The sequence below is a fragment of the Hemitrygon akajei genome, chromosome 9 (assembly GCF_048418815.1).
Source record: "Hemitrygon akajei chromosome 9, sHemAka1.3, whole genome shotgun sequence".
In the NCBI taxonomy this organism is placed as follows: Eukaryota; Metazoa; Chordata; class Chondrichthyes; order Myliobatiformes; family Dasyatidae; genus Hemitrygon; species Hemitrygon akajei.
The window spans coordinates 155,521,126-155,540,147 of NC_133132.1; the positions used below are offsets into that span (position 1 = coordinate 155,521,126).

The 19,022-nt window shown below is 38.8% G+C and overlaps 1 protein-coding gene across 3 annotated transcripts in view; it reads right to left on the reverse strand.

Annotated features, from left to right (window-relative positions):
• tpd52l1 (tpd52 like 1) overlaps positions 1–19,022 on the reverse strand; it is a 41,371-nt gene that overhangs the window by 3,614 nt on the left and 18,735 nt on the right. For 2 of the 3 annotated variants that reach the window (XM_073057362.1, XM_073057360.1), the window contains exons 2-5: positions 18,263–18,363; positions 16,629–16,777; positions 3,343–3,444; positions 3,039–3,071 (exon numbers count right to left, since the gene is read on the reverse strand). In XM_073057362.1, the coding sequence (XP_072913463.1) occupies positions 3,039–3,071; positions 3,343–3,444; positions 16,629–16,777; positions 18,263–18,363 (385 nt within the window). Of the gene's footprint in view, positions 1–3,038; positions 3,072–3,342; positions 3,445–16,628; positions 16,778–18,262; positions 18,381–19,022 lie in introns of all 3 variants that reach the window. The other variant, XM_073057361.1, reaches the window with a different exon arrangement.

The window sequence follows — 19,022 nt, forward strand, 5'->3', positions numbered from 1 at the left end:
ACTATAGACTGGAACATATCTAAAAGCAGCACATCGCTACAAGCTATAGTCAAACACATCAGTCAGTGGTCCTTGACCTTACTAAAATATAGTCTGACTTGTTCTCAAACATTAAACTAGGTGCCTCCTGTAAACATCTCATGTCATCGTGGAATGTACCATTTATGGTGCTGGGCTATCCCACTGATTCTCAAAATCTGCTATCACCTATTAAGTTTGAGTAACTAATGTGTGGATGTTATTTTTACCTTACTGTCAAATTTATGCTTGGATTACCTTACTATTAAGGCCATACAAATGGACTGAGAGGAAATAAACTAACAACTTCAAAAGAAATCACTTTATGTTCAATATTTCCTTGCAACAAAATCTTGTTAAAATAATGCAGTTTTAAGCATACAATGTAAACTCAAAGAACTGTAAACCTATTGCCTTTTTTTTTACCTGTAATCATTTGGGAAACAGTAGCTATCAGTGTTATATGAGAATGGAAAGGGAGTATATAATCTTTTGATCAAGAGGTCCATCTTCATGGTTGTTATGATGGCACCAATACTTGGTATGTTTAGAATTTTATTCTGTACATTGGCGATATAGAACACATAGCTTTTTATAATTAAATGTGTTTTCAAAAATCTGGAAACCAATATTTTGCAAAAATATTAACAGGTTTCAAAAACAGCAAATGATATTAAAAGGAGACAAAATAAAATTAAAGTATGTTATTTCCTCAGTAGAATAAATTGAAAATAAAATTCTAATAGTTTTTGTGATTTTCTTTGCATAAAATAAAAGACAAACTCTAGTGAAAAGAATGCTTTCTGTTCCACAATTTGGCCCCAATTTTGGATATCTTCTCCCCAATGATCTTGAAAAATCAAGGCCAACTCAGTTGCAATAATCATCTGACTCTCTTCCCGCCATTACGGACATTTACACTACACTCTGCATCCGCAAAGCAAACAGCATTATGAAGGACCCCATGCACCCCTCATACAAACTCTTCTCCCTCCTGCCATCTGGGAAAAGGCACCGTAGCATTCGGGCTCTCACAACCAGACTATGTAACAGTTTCTTCCCCCAAGCTATCAGACTCTTCAATACCCAGAGTCTGGACTGACACCAACTTACTGACCTATTGTCTTGTTTATTATTTATTGTAATGCCTGCACTGTTTTGTGCACTTTATGCAGTCCTGGGTAGGTCTGTAGTCTAGTGTAGTTTTCCTCTGTGTTGTTTTTTCACATAGTTCAGTGTAGTTTTTGTACTGTTTCATGTAATACCATGGTCCTGAAAAACATTGTCTTGTTTTTACTGTGTACTGTACCAGCAGTTATGATCGAAATGACAATAAAAAGTGACTTGACTTGACTGACACAATGGGACAGTGTTGGGCAATAAAAGAGTAATGACTTTTTTTGGTCAGGCATTTACCAAGAATGTAAACTTAGCAAAGGAACACAGGAACAGAAGGTCCTTCCAATATTAATAAGATCATGGCTGACTTCTGATCCAACACAACATACTTATTTTGGGACTATGTCCTTAATGGTTAACAAAAAGAATAATTTATCTGGGTCAGTTGCATTTTTCAGAACAATATTGCGAATTTCAGTGTTGTTGTTCTGAAGTTTGAAGTGTTTTCTAACTTATCATCTGAAAGACTTACCTGCCACATTTAGCAGATTTAATTACCTAATGACATAAGTGAACACCTTTCTTCAAAACTATTCAGGATGAGTTCATGTTATCTGAATTTTCTCAAATATTTTTAACCTTCATGTTAAGCTTGACTGCCTTCACTTCAGTTACATGTACTCTCAGGGGCTGATGAAGCTAATGGGATCCACAGATCCTCCTTGAGAATCCCAGTGCCAGCTTAGTTGCTCCTTTCACACAAAGATCAGCAATGATCTGGGGATTCTCAGAAGTTTTTGGTGTAGACTTTCTCCAAGATGGATTTGAGAACATTCTTGAAGGATTTTGTGGTCTTCCTAATCTCCTCTATACAGCTCATAGTGTATCTTTATTGGAAACTGGTGTCTGGAAAGGGAATAAGACCTCCCCTTCAAAACCTTGATGTTGAGTATATTGGCCTAGGCGAGCTTGCTGACATTGGTTCACTTATCTGATTGGTGGAACTGTAACATTTTCCCAGTACAATATTGGTGGTACCCTTCTAGTGCTTGTGAAGTGTACAAGTGCTTTGATCTTCTGCAACAGGAAACAATTATGAACAGTGCAGAATGAAGATCACTCAACAGTCCAGCTGCAATCTGCAGACAATGTTGTATTTGTGTGCTTAGAGGTCAAACTTCAAGATAAAAATGACAGTCATCAGAATTATGCTGGAGGATGGAGATGGAGGCCCTTTACCAACCTGTTCCTGCTGCACTACACTATCTTTGACAGTAAAAGGGTATGCTGAATCCAAGGAAATCACAGACCACTTCCCACATCCTGGCTGCAAAAACGGTCTCTGATGTTGAAATTCGCCATTGCCTTTGATGGACTGAGGAAAAGGATATTTAAACATCAAAACCTTAGATCTGGCACAAAAACTGCCCCTCCTAAATAGTGATGAAACATGATTACCCATAGCAGGCATTTTAAAGCACAGGAAAGAAAATACTCCCAACACCATGTCCCAAAATTCTCATTGGAAGGATATGCAAACCAATGGCAGTATTCTCTCCCAGACAAAATTACTTTCAATCAATTCTGTTATATTGTTGGCACGTTCAAGATTGGACTCCTGTCATAGAAAGGCATGAATTGATTATTTATAGACAATAAACAACAGCCAGTTTATATTAGTAAGAACATAGTTGGGTTATAAAATTGCCAGATTGCTAAATAGAAACCATTATACTAGAAAAAGAAATCTTAGGAAGAATTCTTTTATTAAAGAAATGCTCTCAGAATTAATTGCAGTCGACCATTTATATATGAATAAACACATTATCCAAAATGAAAACGTAGAACCTTAAGTTAAACTACATTGATATTTTAAAAACAAAGATCTATTTTAATCTCACCTGTTTGGGAGCAGTAGCCTTAGGTAATGCAAGCTACAGCAAAACAGTTAATTAGTTGTAAATATACAGAACAGCAAATTAAAGAATGCATTATCAATACATTTGAAAACATGGAAGTTAATATATTTACAGATACTAAAAACATTTTCATAATCCTACTTTTGGAATAGCATAAACATACAGAAACAACCTAATAGGGGAAAAAACCTAACATAATTTAAGTGGAATAAAAAGTCCAATGTATTTTATAAGACTTGTGTAAAATTCTATCCATTCACAATTATTAGAATTTTTTAAAACTTACTTCATCTCTCCTAGCTTCTTAGTAAGCGTTGAGCTTACATTATTTAAAGCTGCTGATGCCTTCTGTCCAGTGTTATTGAGCGTCTCCTGTGTTTTCTTGTATCTTTTAGGAAGAAATATAGTTTAGATTTGACAATGATTTACAGGGAGAGTTTAGTCTCTATTTAATTGTACTTCAATGAACAGTCTAAGAACATAGAGGAAAACACCAGCTGTTCAATTCATCTGACCCTGTCAAGTCCTTTCCTCCATCCTGGTAAAGTTAATATGATGAATTTCTTTATTAAAAAAAATCCAAAGCAATTCACTGCATAGGAAGCGTGAAGGGAGGAGGGCAGGAATTCTCAGAAATTACTCAAAGCTTCCTGGACGTAACAGTCCTTATCCACAGGTTCTGCATGCGTGGATTCAACCAACCATGGATTGGGAAAACCCAGAAGTTATCTCTCCAGCACTTGTTGTTTGAGCACGTAGACTTTTTTCCTTATCATTATTCCCTAAACAATACAGTATAATAACTATTTACATAGCATTTACATTGTATTAGGAATTATAAGTAATCTAGAGATGATTTAAAAGAATATGGGAGGATGTGCATAGGTTGCTGCGGATCAGGAATAGAAAAAAACATGTAAGTTCTCTAAGTTGGAACAGGTACATCCAGTATTATTTAGCGTCAGTTAGTCAAACTTTTGTCTTAGTATGTAGTATATATTTTACCCTTCTATGCATATAAAACACTTAAGAAACATATGTATTTCAATAATTAAACCACTGCATTGCTTAGTAATAATTGTAGCTTTCATCGGGGCAGGACCTTCACATGCTCCATTATTCTCACTTTATTCTTTAAAATTGTTCTGATCGTTGACCGACTGTAGCCTAACGCTTTTCCAATGACCAATGGCGTTTCACCTCTTTCCGATCGCTTTATTATTTCCATTTATTTTCAATCATGATCGTTTTCTGGAACAGCAACACTGAGGACGGCCAGTCCCGAGCTCTGCCGGGTCCTAAAGTCCACCGCACCGAGACAGGTTAAATAAGGGACTTGAGTATCCGCATTTTTTGGTATCTGCGGGGGGGGGGGGGTCCCGGAACCAATCCCCCGCAGATAAGGAGGGCCGACTGTACACCAAATATCATTTATTTTTTGTATGAAATGGTGTCAGTCATCACTAAGAAAAAGGACAGCCCCTATTTGAAAGTATTTTTGTGCATCTGCTTGTTCTGCAAGAGAGAAACACCTATTATATGTCCAATGACTCAGAACAAATTCATTTCATTTATTCCTTATTAATGGGATAGATGGGATAGGACAGCATTCACTTACATTAAAAAAAATATAGCCTAGAAAATGTTTCCAAAACTGCACTTCTTTCAAAAACAATTGTACAACATATACCTGAAAAAAATAACCTTCTCCAGTTTGACCTTTTTAATAGGATTAAGCAAGTGACCAGGTCAATATCTGAACTACAGACTCGGAGACCAGAATGGTTGATCTGCTTACTTTCTCTGGGTCAGTGTTCTTGCATCTTAGTATTCACTTTAAACTTAGTCACATTTAAATACAGCACCTTGCAAGAGTATTCAGCCCCCAACCCTTTGTTCACATAAATTAGTAGGACACCCAGAGATTTTGATTAGACCATAAAACACAGGAGCAGAATTAGGCCATCTGGCCCATTCAGTCTGCTCTGCCATTCAATCCCGGCTAATCCTTTTTTCTATCTCCTCCTCAACCCCAGATCCTGGCCTTCTCCCCGTAACCTTTGATGCCATGTCCAATCAAGTACCTATCAATCTCTGCCATAAATACACCTGGCCTCCACAGCTGCATGTGGCAACAAATTCCCCAAATACATCACCCTTTGGTTAAAGAAATTTCTCCGCATCTCTGTTTAGAAAGGGCGCTCTTCTATCCTGAGGCTGTGCCCTCTTATCCTAGACTCTTCCAGCATAGGAAACATGCTTTCCACATCTACCCTGTCTAGGCCTTACAACATTCAAAAGGTTTCAATAAGACTCCCCCTCCCCCCCCAATCCTTCTGAATCACACATTCCTCATATGGTAACCCTTTCATTCCTGGAATCATCCTTGTGAACCTCTTCTGGATCCTCTCTAATGACAGCACATCTTTTCTAAGATGAGGGGCACAAAACTGTTCACAATACTCAAGGTGTGGCCTCACCGGTAAAGCCTCAGCATCATGTCCTTGCTCTTGTATTCTAGACCTCTTGAAATGAATGCTAACGTAGTATTTGCCTTCCTCACCATCCACTCAACCTGCAAGTGAACCTTCAGGGTGTTCTGCACAAGGACTACAAAATCCCTCTGCATCTCAGGTTCCCGGATTTCCTCCCCGTTTAGAAAATAGTCCACACGTTCATTTCTACTGCCAAAGTGCATGACCATGCATTTTCCAACACTGTACAGGTTTCCCCGCTATCCGAAGGTACAGCGTTCCTATGAACCCATCTGTAAGCTGAAATGTCAGAAAGTGAAGAAGCAATTAGCATTAATTTATATGGGAAAATTTTTTGAGTATTCCCAGACCCAAAAGATAACCTACCAAATCAAGCCAAATAACACATAAAATGTAAAATAACACTAACATATAGTAAAAGCAGGAATGATATGATAAATATACAGCCTATATAAAGTAGAAATATTGTATGTACGGTGTAGTTTAACTTATCAAAATCGGGAAGACAGTGAGCCAAAATCGATTTGGAGAAAAAAAAACGGCACATACACACACGTGCGCGTACTCGCCTATGCACGTACACACAGGCACACACAACCGCCCGTACAAGGCTTCACAGTCATGGTAGTCTTTCTTGGGGGTAAACACACATATAAAGCAGGCATCTTTTTTCCCTAAAAGCAAAAATCCTCTTTGGTTAGCGAAAACAGGTACTAATGTAGGTCTTTCGTAACAGCGAGCTGTCATAAAGCGAACGTTCGAAAAACAGGGACCACCTGTAGTTCCTTTGTCATTTTCTTGCCCATTCTCCTAATCTAAGTCCTTCTGCGTCCTACCCGTTTCCTCAACACTACCTGCCCCTCCACCAATCTTCATATCATCTGCAAACTTGAAATCAAAGCCATCTATTCCATCATCTAAATCATTTATATACAGCATAAAAAATAGTCCCAACACCGACCCCTGGCAAATACCACTAGCCACTGGCAGCCAACCAGAAAAAGATCTTTTTATTCCCACTCGCTTCCTCCTACCAATCAGCCAATTCTCTAACCATTTTAGTAACTTTCTTGTAATACCATGGGCTCTTAACTTGGTAAGCAGCCTCATATGTGGCAGCTTGTCAAAGGCCTTCTGAAAGTCCAACTATACAACATCCACTGCATCCCCTTTATCTATCCTACTTGTAATCTCCTCAAAGAATTCCAACAGGTTCATAGGCAGGATTTTCCCTGAAGGAAACCATGCTGACTTTGTACTATCTTTTTCTGTGTCACCAGGTACTCCATCACCTCATCGTTAACAACTGACTCCAACATCTTCCCAACCACTGAGATCAGGCTAACTGGTCTATAAATTCCTTTCTGCTCCCTTTCTCTTTCTTAAAGAGTGGAGTAACGTTTGCAACTTTCCAGTCCTCTGGCACCATGCCAGAGTCCAATGATTTTTGAAAGATCATTTCTAATGCCATCACAATCTCTAATACTACCTCTTTCAGAACCCTAGGTGCAGTTCATCTGATCAGGGTGACTTATGTACCTTTAGGTCTTTAAATTAACTGAGGAGTTTTATTTCTAAATCACATGTTCCTTTTTACCACAGTATAGCCCAAAACAAAGAATTGTAAAGCATGATAAACTAAAAATTCAAAAACTGAAATGTCAGCAGTTCAGAAGTATTCATCCCCTTTGCTCAGTTCTTAGTTGAACCACTTCTCATAGCTACAGGTATTACAGTCTTTTTGGCTAAGTCCCTATTAGCTTTGAACAATATGATGAAGCAAAATTTGCCCATTCCTCCTTGCAAGATTGCTCAAGTTGTGCCAGTTTAGTTTGGGAGCGGCGGTGGACAGCAAACTTGAGGTCTTGCCAGAGATGTTTGGTCAGGGTTCTTGACTGGATCACTCAAGGACATCAATTTTCTTCACATGAAGCCACTCCATAGTTGCTCTGGCAGTATGCTTTAGGTCGTCGCCCTGCTGAAAAATGAATTTCCTCCCTAGTTTAAGTTTTCTGGCAAAGGCAAGCAGGTTTTTATCTAGGTTCTTTCTGTATTTAGCAGCATTCATCTTCCCATCAATCCTAATCACATTTCCAGTCCCTGATGCTGGTAAGCATCCCTATACTTGACAGTAGGGATGGTGTTTCCTGGCTGATGTGCATTATTAGATTTACGCCACACATATTGCTTAGTGCTGAGGCCAAAAAGTTCCACCTTAGTGTCATCCGACCACAAGACCTTCTTCCACATCTTTACCATATTTCCTAAGTGAGACTTTAAAAAAAATTTTTAGCCAGGGCTTCTTCCTTGCCAGTCTTCCATTAATAACCTTTTCGTGCAAGGCCTTAAGAGATTGTGAAGCCATAAACTTCATCTCCAGTTGCAGCCAACGACTTCTGCAGCTCACTCAGAGTGACTGCTGGCATCACTGTAACCTTTTTTATAAATGCCATTCCTCTCTGGTGACTAAGTTTAGACGGGTGGCTTGACCTAAGCAGTGTGGCTGTGGTTTCATATTTTTTTCCACTTTTTCATTATGGGCTGCACTGAGCTCCAAGGTATGCGCAGTGCCTTTGAGATGGTTTAGTACAATACCCCAGATTTGTGCTTCTCTGTTATAAATTCCCTGTCTTGTCTTGAATAATCTGTTGTTTTCATTTTGGTTTGCTCTGTTGGAAATCTACCATACTGTTGGACCTTACAGATAGAAGGGGAACTTATTCATTGAAAACAGATGATCCTCCAATTTTCTACATCAACAAATTGGATGATTTGGTACTGTAATAGTACATTGCACCTGAGCAAAGTTAGCTCAGTAATTACAAAGATGATGAATACTTTTTCAGCCTCACAAATTTGCTTTTTAATTTGTTTTTTGTAAATTGTTGGCAGGTTTTGGAATTCTTCTTTTGATTTGACATAATGCACAACATTTTGTAGATTAGCTCAATAATCCAACCAATATATTTTAAATTTAGAAAATGAGACAGTAAAATGTGAAAATAGTTCTAGGGTGAATTCTTTGTCAAGGCACTGTATGTTTCCCTGGCAGCAATAATCTACAATGGGTTATGTCTGTACTCTGAGAGAACAGTATCTGACTATATTGTGCAACATTTAGTCTGTATCAGGGACATCGAGGAGCAGATAGGGAGACAGATTTTGGAACAGTGCAATAATAACAGGGTTGTGATGATTGGAGATTTTAATTTCCTCAATACTGATTGGCATCTCCCAATAGCAAGGGGTTTAGATGGGGTAGTTTGTTAGGTGTGTTCAGGAAGGTTTTCTGACACAATATGTAGATATGGCTAGCACAAGGGGGCACAGTTTTAAGGTGCTTGGAAGTAGGTACAGAGATGTCAGGGGTAAGAATTTTACGCAGAGAGTGGCTAGTGCGTGGAATAGGCTGCCGGCGACTGTAGACTCCTGGACAGGTACATGGAGCTCAGAAAATTAGAGGGCTATGGGTAACCCTAGGTAATTTCTAAGGTAAGGACATGTTTGGCAGCGCTTTGTGGGCCGAAGGGCCTGTATTGTGCTTTAGGTTTTCTATGTTTCTAAGCCTACAAGATGAGAGGCTGTACTTGATCTGGTATTGGGAAATGAACCTGGTCAGGTGTCAGGTCTCTCAGTGGGAGAGCATTTTGGAGATAGTGATCACAATTTTATCTCCTTTACCATAGCATTGGAGAGGGATAGGAGCAGACAAGTTAGGAAAACGTTTAATTGGAGAAAGGGGAAATATGAAACTATCGGGCAGGAACTGGGAGACATAAATTGGGAGCAAATGTACGGCAGAAACATGACAAACGTTCAGGGGATATTTGTGTGGCATTCTGCATAGGTATGTTCCAATGAGACAGAGAAAGAATGGCAGGGTACAGGAACCATGGTGTACGAAGAAATGAAAATGCTTATGAAAGGTTCAAAAAACTAGGTAATGACAGAGATCTAGAAAATTATAAGACTAGCAGAAAGGAGCTTAAGAATGAAACTAGGAGAGCCAGAAGGGGCCATGAGAAGGCCTTGGTAAGCTGGATTAAGGAAAACCCCAAGGCATTCTATAAGTATGTGAAGAGCAAGATAAGACATGAGAACAGGACCAATCCAGTGTGACAGTGGGAAAGTGTGTATGGAACCGGAGGAGACAGCAGAAATACTTAATACTTTGCTTCAGCATTCACTACGGAAAAGGACCTTGGTGTTTGTAGGGATGACTTACATCAGACTGAAAAGCTTGAGCATACAGACATTAAGAAAGAGGATGTACTGGAGCTTTTGGAAAACATTAAGTTGGATAAGTCACCAGGACAGGACACGATATACCCCATGCTACTGTGAGACACAAGGGAGGAAATTGCTGAACCTCTGGCAATGATCTCTGCATCTTCAATGGGGATAGGAGAGGTTCCGGTGGATTGGAGGGTTGCAGATGCTGTTCCCTTATTCAAGAAAGGGAGTAGAGATAGCCCAGGAAATTATAGACCAGTGAGTCTTACTTCAGTGGTTGGTAAGATGATGGAGAAGATTCTGAGAGACAGGATTTATGAACATTCAGAGAGGAATAATATGATTAGGAATAGTCAGCATGGCTTTGTCAGGGGCAGGTCGTGCCTTACAAGCCTGATTGAATTTTTTGAGGTTGTGACTAAACACATTGATAAAGGTAGAGCAGCAGATGTAGGGTACGTAGATTTCAGCAAGGCATTTGATAAGGTACACCATGCCAGGCTTATTGAAAAACGTAAGGAAGCATGGGATCTAAGGGGACATTGCTTTGTGGATCCAGAATTGGCTTGGACTCTGAAGGCAAAGAGTGGCTGTAGATGGGTCATATTCTGCAAGGAGGTCAGTAACCAGTAGTGCGCCTCAGGGATTTGTTCTTGGACCCCGTCTCTATGAATTTTATAAATGACCCGGATGAGGAAGTGGAGGCATGGATTAGTAAATTTGCTGATGACACAAAGGTTGGGGGTGTTGTGGATAGTGTGGAGGGCTGTCAGAGGTTACAACGGGACATCGATAGGTTGCAAAACTGGGCTGAGAAGCTGCAGATGGAGTTCAACCCAGGCAAGTCTGAAGTGGTTCATTTTGGTAGGTCAAATATGATGGTAGAATATAGTATTAATGGTAAGACTCTTGGCAGTGTGGAGGATCAGAGGGATCTTGGGGTACAAGTCCATAGGACGCTCAAAGCTGCTGCGCAGGTTGACTGTGTGGTTAAGAACGCATATGGTGCATTGGCCTTCCATCAACTGTGGGATTGAGTTCAGGAGCCAAGCTGTAATGTTACAGCTATATAGAACCCTGGTCAGATCCCACTTGGCGTACTATGCTCAGTTCTGGTCTCCTCACTGCAGGAAGGATGTGGAAACTATAGAAAGGGTGCAGAGGAGATTTACAAGGATGTTGCTCAAATTGGGGAGCATGCCTTAGGTTGAGTGAACTTGCCCTTTTCTTCTTGGAGCGACAGAGGATGAGAGGTGACCTGATAGAGGTGTATAAGATGATGAGAGGCACTGATCGTATGGATAGTCAGAGGCTTTTTTCCCAGGGCTGAAATGGCTAACACGAGACGGCACAGTTGTAAGGTGCTTGGAAGTAGGTACAGAGGAGATGTCAGGGTTTAACCAGAGAGCGGTGAGTGCATGGAATGGGCTGCTGGCGCTGGTTGTGGAGATGGATATGATAGGGTCTTTTAAGAGACTCTTAGATAGGTACATGGAGTTTAGAATAATAGAGGACTATGGATAATCCGAGGTAATTTGTAAAGTAAGTACAAGTTCGACACAGCATTGTGGGCTGAAGGGCCTGTGTTGTGCTGTAAGTTTTCAATGTTCTATGACTTACTAAAGGGACAACAAACCACCTGCAGCATTGCCACACAGAAGAACAGTAATCAGCTTATAACATGGATTGTTAAGTGGACTGCCTGGAATTTCAGATTTGAAATCTATGCAATGTATTACATGACATTTCATTTTATCATCGTCATGTTTCAAGAATTTCAATATTTTAGCATTAAAATGAAGTTTGGTTTAAATAAAAACGATCAGTTTCATGGTCCAGGTAATTGTTGAAAACACCAAAACGTCAGATGAAAGATCCGTTCAGATGGTCTTAGTCAATGGAGGCCTTATTCCAAATTATCCTGAAAGCAATGTATTGTAGGAATGGGAATATCCCATCTTTCCATGTCTGCAAAGTAATGCTCAAGGCAACTTGCACTACAAAATCAACATCCCAACCTCATTAGTTAAACATGCAGGCTATGCTTCCATTTACAAGCTTCGAAGGCAAAGCTTTAAAATTAATGTCAGTGTGTTCACTGAATCTAATACTGGAAGTGAGGACAACCACATTCTATTTCAAAATTTAAAATATCTCTTTTCATAATGCAAAAGAGTGTTAATGCTTGGGTTGAGAATAATTATCAGAACAATTCAAAAACAGGAAGTGAGGATAATGATGCTAATTTTGTTCTCAGCTGCAATCTGGAGTTGTTTTTACAATTTTTATTCCATTATTTATCCATGTTATTTTGGATAAAATACTTTGGGAAAAAAAAAGTTTAATGGTCATAATTTCAATGTATTTCATTCTTTTAAAATTACATAGAAACTTAAAAATACTATGTTTTTAATAAAGTTGTTATTTTTCCCTTCCCCATTTGTTTCCACAGATTGAAATGAAATGAGTTTAGCCAGATAGGCTGCACTATTTTTGATGGAATATGTTTGTTATCCAACTTCCATACAGTGGCATGCAAAAGTTTGGGTACCCCTGGTCAAAATTTCTGTTACTGTGAATAGTTAAGTGATTAGAAGATGAACTGATCTCCAAAAGTCATAAAATTAAAGATGAAACATTCTTTTCAACATTTTAAGCAAGATTAGTGTATTATTTTTGATTTATACAATTTTAGAGTGAAAAAAAGGAAAGCAGCACCATGCAAAATTTTGGGCACCCCAAGAGATTTAAGCTCTCAGATAACTTTTACCAAGGTCTCAGACCTTAATTAGCTTGTGAGGGCTATGGCTTGTTCATAGTCATCATTAGGAAAGGCCAGGTGATGCAGATATCAAAGCTCTATAAATACCCTGACTCCTCAAACCTTGTCCCAACAATCAGCAGCCATGGGCTCTTCTAAGCAGCTGCCTAGCACTCTGAAAATTAAAATAAGTGATGCCCACAAAGCAGGAGAAGGCTATAAGAAGATAGCTAAGTGTTTTCAGGTAGCCGTTTCCTCAGTTCGTAATGTAATTAAGAAATAGCAGTTAACAGGAACGATGGAGGTCAAGTTGAGGTCTGGAAGACCAAGAAAACTTTCCGAGAGAACTACTTGTAGGATTGCTAGAAAGGCAAATCAAAACCCCTGTTTGACTGCAAAAGAACTTCAGGAAGATTTAGCAAACTCTGGAGTGGTGGTGCACTGTTCTACTGTGCAGCGACACCTGCACAAATATGACCTTCATGGAAGAGTCATCAGAAGAAAACCTTTCCTGCATCCTCACCACAAAATTCAGTATCAGAAGTTTGCAAAGGATCATCTAAACAAGCCTAATGTATTTTGGAAAAAGTCCTGAGGACTGATGAAGTTAAAATAGAACTTTTCGGCTGCAATGAGCAAAGGTATGTTTGGAGATAAAAGGGTGCAGAATTTCAAGAAAAGACCACCTCTCCAACTGTTAAGCAGGAGGTGGATCGATCCTGCTCTGGGCTTGTGTTGCAGCCAGTGATACAGGGAACATTTCACTGGTAGAGGGAAGAATGAATTCAATTAAATTCCAGCAAATTCTGGAAGCAAACATCACACCATCCGTAGAAAAGCTGAAGATGAAAAGAGGATGGCTTCTACAACAGGATAATGATCCTAAACACACCTCAAAATCCACAATGGACTACCTCAAGAGGCGCAAGCTGAAGGTTTTGCCATGGCCCTCACAGTCACCCGACCTAAACATCATCGAAAATCTGCTAATAGACCTCAAAAGAGCAGTGCATGCAAGATGGCCCAAGGATCTCTCAGAACTAGAAGCCTTTTGCAAGGAAGAATGGGGGAAAATCCCCCAAACAAGACTTGAAAGACTCTTAGCTGGCTACAGAAAGCATTTACAAGTTGTGATACTTGCCAAAGCGGGTGTTACTAAGTACTGACCATGCAGGGTGCTCAAACTTTTGCTTCGGACCCTTTTCCTTTTCTGTTATTTTGAAAATGCAAAAGATGGAAATAAAAATAGTAATCTTGCTTAAAACATTAAAGAAATGTGTCATCTTTAACTTTATGCCTTTTGGAAATCAGGTCATCTCTTACTCACTTAGCTATTCACAGTAACAAAAATTTTGACCAGGGTTGCCCACCCAAACCTTTGCATGCCACTGTATATCCCAAAATAAAGTTCACATTAATTAGCTGCTGATTTTCAAACATTCAAATGGTTCAAATCAGAGAACGTATACAGTATACAACCTGAAATTCATACTCCACACACATCCATGAAACAAAAACAAATATACAAAATGAGCATTCTATTGATTTTGGTACTATAACACAACTAATACTTTGACCATTAAAGGTAAGAAGCATCTGTTAAAGCTCAATTCAAAACCATTCTCACCCAATACACATTGTACAGCTTCTAACTGCTCTATTCAGTCGGCCCTCCTTATCTGTGGATTCTGCATGCACGAATTCAATCAACCGCGAATCGCGAAAAACCGGAAGTGCTCTTCCAGCACCTGTTGTTCGAGCATTTGCAGACATTTTTTTGTCATTATTCCTTAAACAATGCAGTATAACAACCATTTTACATAGGATTTACATTGTATTAGGTATTATAAGTAATCTAGAGATGATTTAAAGTATACCAAAGGATGTGCGTGCGTCATTGTGGATCGGGATTGAAAAAACTAGAAGTTCTCTTACTAGGTAAGTCAGAACAGGTACATCCGGTATTAGATAGATAGATAGATACTTTATTCATCCCCATGGGGAAATTCAACATTTTTTCCAATGTCCCATACACTTGTTGTAGCAAAAACTCATTACATACAATACTCAACTCAGTAATAATATGATATGCATCTAAATCACTAACTCAAAAAGCATTAATAATAGCTTTAAAAAAAGTTCTTAAGTCCTGGCAGTTGAATTGTAAAGCCTAATGGCATTGGGGAGTATTGACCTCTTCATCCTGTCTGAGGAGCATTGCATCGACAGTAACCTGTCGCTGAAACTGCTTCTCTGTCTCTGGATGGTGCTATGTAGAGGATGTTCAGGGTTTTCCATAATTGACCGTAGCCTACTCAGCGCCCTTCGCTCAGCTACCGATGTTAAACTCTCCAGTACTTTGCCCACGACAGAGCCCGCCTTCCTTATCAGCTTATTAAGACGTGAGGCGTCCTTCTTCTTAATGCTTCCTCCCCAACACGCCACCACAAAGAAGAGGGCGCTCTCAACAACTGACCTATAGAACATCTTCAGCATCTCACTGCAGACATTGAATGACGCCAACCTTCTAAGGAAGTACAGTCGACTCTGTGCCTTCCTGCACAAGGCATCTGTGTTGGCAGTCCAGTCTAGCTTCTCGTCCAACTGTACTCCCAGATACTTGTAGGTCTTAACCTGCTCCACACATTCTCCATTAATGATCACTGGCTCCATATGAGGCCTAGATCTCCTAAAGTCCACCACCATCTCCTTGGTCTTGGTGACATTGAGACGCAGGTAGTTTGAGTTGCACCATATCACAAAGTCCTGTATCAGTTTCCTATACTCCTCCTCCTGTCCATTCCTGACACACCCCACTATGGCCGTGTCATCAGCGAACTTCTGCACATGGCAGGACTCCGAGTTATATTGGAAGTCAGATGTGTACAGGGTGAACAGGACCGGAGAGAGTACGGTTCCCTGTGGCGCTCCTGTGCTGCTGACCACTGTGTCAGACCTACAGTCTCCCAACCGCACATACTGAGGTCTATCTGTCAAGTAGTCCACTATCCAATCCACCATGTGAGAGTCTACTCCCATCTCCGTTAGTTTGTGCTTTAAGATCTTGGGCTGGATGGTGTTAAAGGCACTAGAGAAGTCAAGGAATGTAATCCTCACAGCACAACTGACCCCATCTAGGTGAGAGAGTGATTTGTGCAGCAAATACGTGATAGCATCCTCCACTCCCACCTTCTCCTTATACGCAAACTGAAGCCGATCCCGGGCGTGCCTGGTTTGTGGCCTCAGATTCTGTATTATTTATTTAGTGGCAGTTAGTCAAATGTTTGATTTAGTATATTGTATATATTTTACCTTTCTATGCATATAAAACACTTAAGAACATATGTTTCAGCGCCGGGCTCGGGAAGATCCCGAGTTTGATCCAGTGACAGACCACTTTCGAGTGCGCTCTCCACCGTGCCGGGTTGATGTGGAGGATCAAAAACCCAAAACCCAATAATTAAACCACTGCATTGCTTAGTAATAATTGTAGCTTTCATTGGGGCACAGCCTTTCTCACTTTATCCTATAAAATTGTTCTGATCATTGACCGACATAGCCTAACGCTTTTCCAATGACCGATGGCGTTTCACCTCTTTCCGATCGCTTTATTATTTCCACTTTATTTTCAATCGTGATTGTGATTATTTTCGTGACAGAAACACTGTGCATTCAGAGCTCTGGCACCGGGTCCTAATGTCCACCACACTGAGTCCGGTTAAATAAGGTCTGGGGTTCCGTTGGGTCCTAAGATCCACCGCATTGAGCCAGGTTGAATAAGGGACTTGAGCATCCGCGAATTTTGGTATCCGCGAGAGGTCCCAGAACCAATCTCCCGCGGATAAGGAGGGCCAACTGTACATTTGAAGACCATTTACCTGCCCAGTGGCCAATGGGCATTATCCTTTTATCCATTAGAGTTTATTCAGTATCCAATAATAACTTGTATGAAATCTATTAATGCAGTTATAATTTAGTATGAAATTTTGTTAAAATTCAAGTCAAGTATTTCAGCATATGAAACAGAAAGACGACTCTAAGGTTACATCATAAAGTAGCAAGCTCCATTACTCAAAAACTTACATCACAGAAGTCTGCATTTCATGCCAACTTTTGCTTAAGTTATGCTTTATTTCATTAAGTGGAGTAATACCCATCTTCTGTTTTATTTCAATTAGATGTTTCTCCTTGGCAATCAGTGTCTGCCGCAATGCTGCTATTTCATCTTCCAGCTGGTATTAAAAAGAACAATTTACATATACTAAACAAATATTTCAGCAATATGTATTTTTCCATCTGAGTTACTTAAATGTTATCAATTTATTTAGATAGACCACTAAATAAAGTTAATGCAATCAGTTTACAATTCAACATCATTACTTTTTTGCCTCCAAAATGTTAATGGTTAAAGTTCTATATTTTTAGAAATATGGTTAGAAAAGCTTTTTTGCTTTCTTTTAATCTTGCCTAGCAACGTTAGTTCAACAAACACAATTAATTTGTTACATACGAAAAGAAAATGGCTCTCTATTTAATAAATGTAATAATTTGAAAGTAATTTTACACAGTATGTGGATCTAGGCATGAAACTTGGATCGTGCTCATTGTACCTTTTTTAAAGTAATATTACTCTTTCCTCAAGCAGAAGTGAAAAATTCAGAGTTCATCGATCCACAAATGTGTAAAGAAAGATTTTTCAGGCTTGATGTCAATAGGAAACCTTTCATTGAGCTCTCATGCATGACAGCTGGATAAGTGAAGCACCTGATTTTCTAATCAATATTTTGTACAATTGAGATATATACTCAACAGGAAATGGAGAACAAGTGTACTTGATTTTCCTTTTTTTCCTGTCCGCTCAGCTCATTTCCAATATATCATCAGCATGAGAATTTCAACCTCAAGGCACACTTAGATGAAAATACTCCTACAACATGTTAACCTTTCCTGCATAGTTGTAATTTGAAATCTATTTTTTTCAATTATTTAAAAAAGTGATCATTTTTATTTCATTTTACATTATGCAGCTGAACAATCCAATAAATATAATATTCAAAGGTTACTCATATGGGAACTAAAGAATAGAGTTGTCGACATGTTCTCATAGACTGATGCAGAAGGAAGATGACAAGATAGAGTTAGGGAAAAAATGGATTTCAAACACTTAATAAATAACTCAATTCTCTATGTGCCTATGATGATGAAACAGAGTTGAATTGATAGCGTTTTCAGAACATTAGAAAGAATTTACTAAGTATATTCACCAGTTGAGGACTAAAAGACAAAGGGGTACAGTCAAAAAAATTAAAACAACTCTCTCAGGAATAAACAATGCAACATACAGAGGCATAAATTCTCTTTCAATAACCATTAAAGTCAATCAACAATCAGTTTTAAATTTGAAATCACAGATATTTATGAACAAAAAGATTTAAGGGTAAGGGAGAAAATGGGGTAAATGGAGGTGGATCACATTTCAGTCATAGTCCCATTTAAGGTTGGACTGGATTTGATAAATTATATTTTTGCCTCCTGTTTCTATGTTCTGAGGGGTCAGACAAGAATCTATCGTTATTTATGGATCTTTGCAGTGCCCCCCCCCCCGCCTTATCTGTAACTGCATTTCTTGAAGAAATAATTTATATAATTTACCAATGTTTTGTTTTCCCCAAAGGAGGTGACTTAACATAATAAATCAGATATTTATCTTAGCTTACCTTGGCCAATTCTACATGAAGTTCTTCCTTTTCTATTTCAGGGTTTGTGCCAATATCAACATTGGCATCTGGATCACTCAAACATCCAGTTTCAAGAAGAGCTGAGAAAACAAGAATACTGTGACAGACCATATTAATCAGCTCCTTAGTAATTGGATCAAAGTTTGATTACCACCGTCATACTTGGACTACAGTCTATAAGAAACGAATTAAATGTTAGCATTTCCACTTAACAAGTAATCTTACAAACCAGCAAGTCATGTCTCATTATCAGATGAGTTTTAAATGAGACTGAACTCTGAAATCATTCAAACATAAATAATTTAACTTATTGAATATTCCACGTTCAAGTTAGAAGTATTGAATGAATGACTTTTTGAATGATAATTTAAATACAAAGAACATTAATAATTATCATTAACATGATTTTCAGGCCATGATAATAGATTGTGTGATAGAACCAGAGAGCTGCCAGAATAGAGGATAATATCACTGCACGAGTAATTAAATGTCTAATTAAACCAATCCCTTCTGCCTACACAATGTTTACCGAGGCCAGAAGAAAAGTATTCAGACCCCACAACTATTTTCACTTTTTATTGTCTCATTTTCTACATTTAAAATATATTTAAGTAGGATTGTTTTGCTAATCATTGTATATCAAATCAAAAGAATAATTCCAAAGCCTGTCAACAATTTACTAAAAATTGAAAACCAAAATTATGAGGCTGAAAACATATTCATCCCCTTTGTAATTACT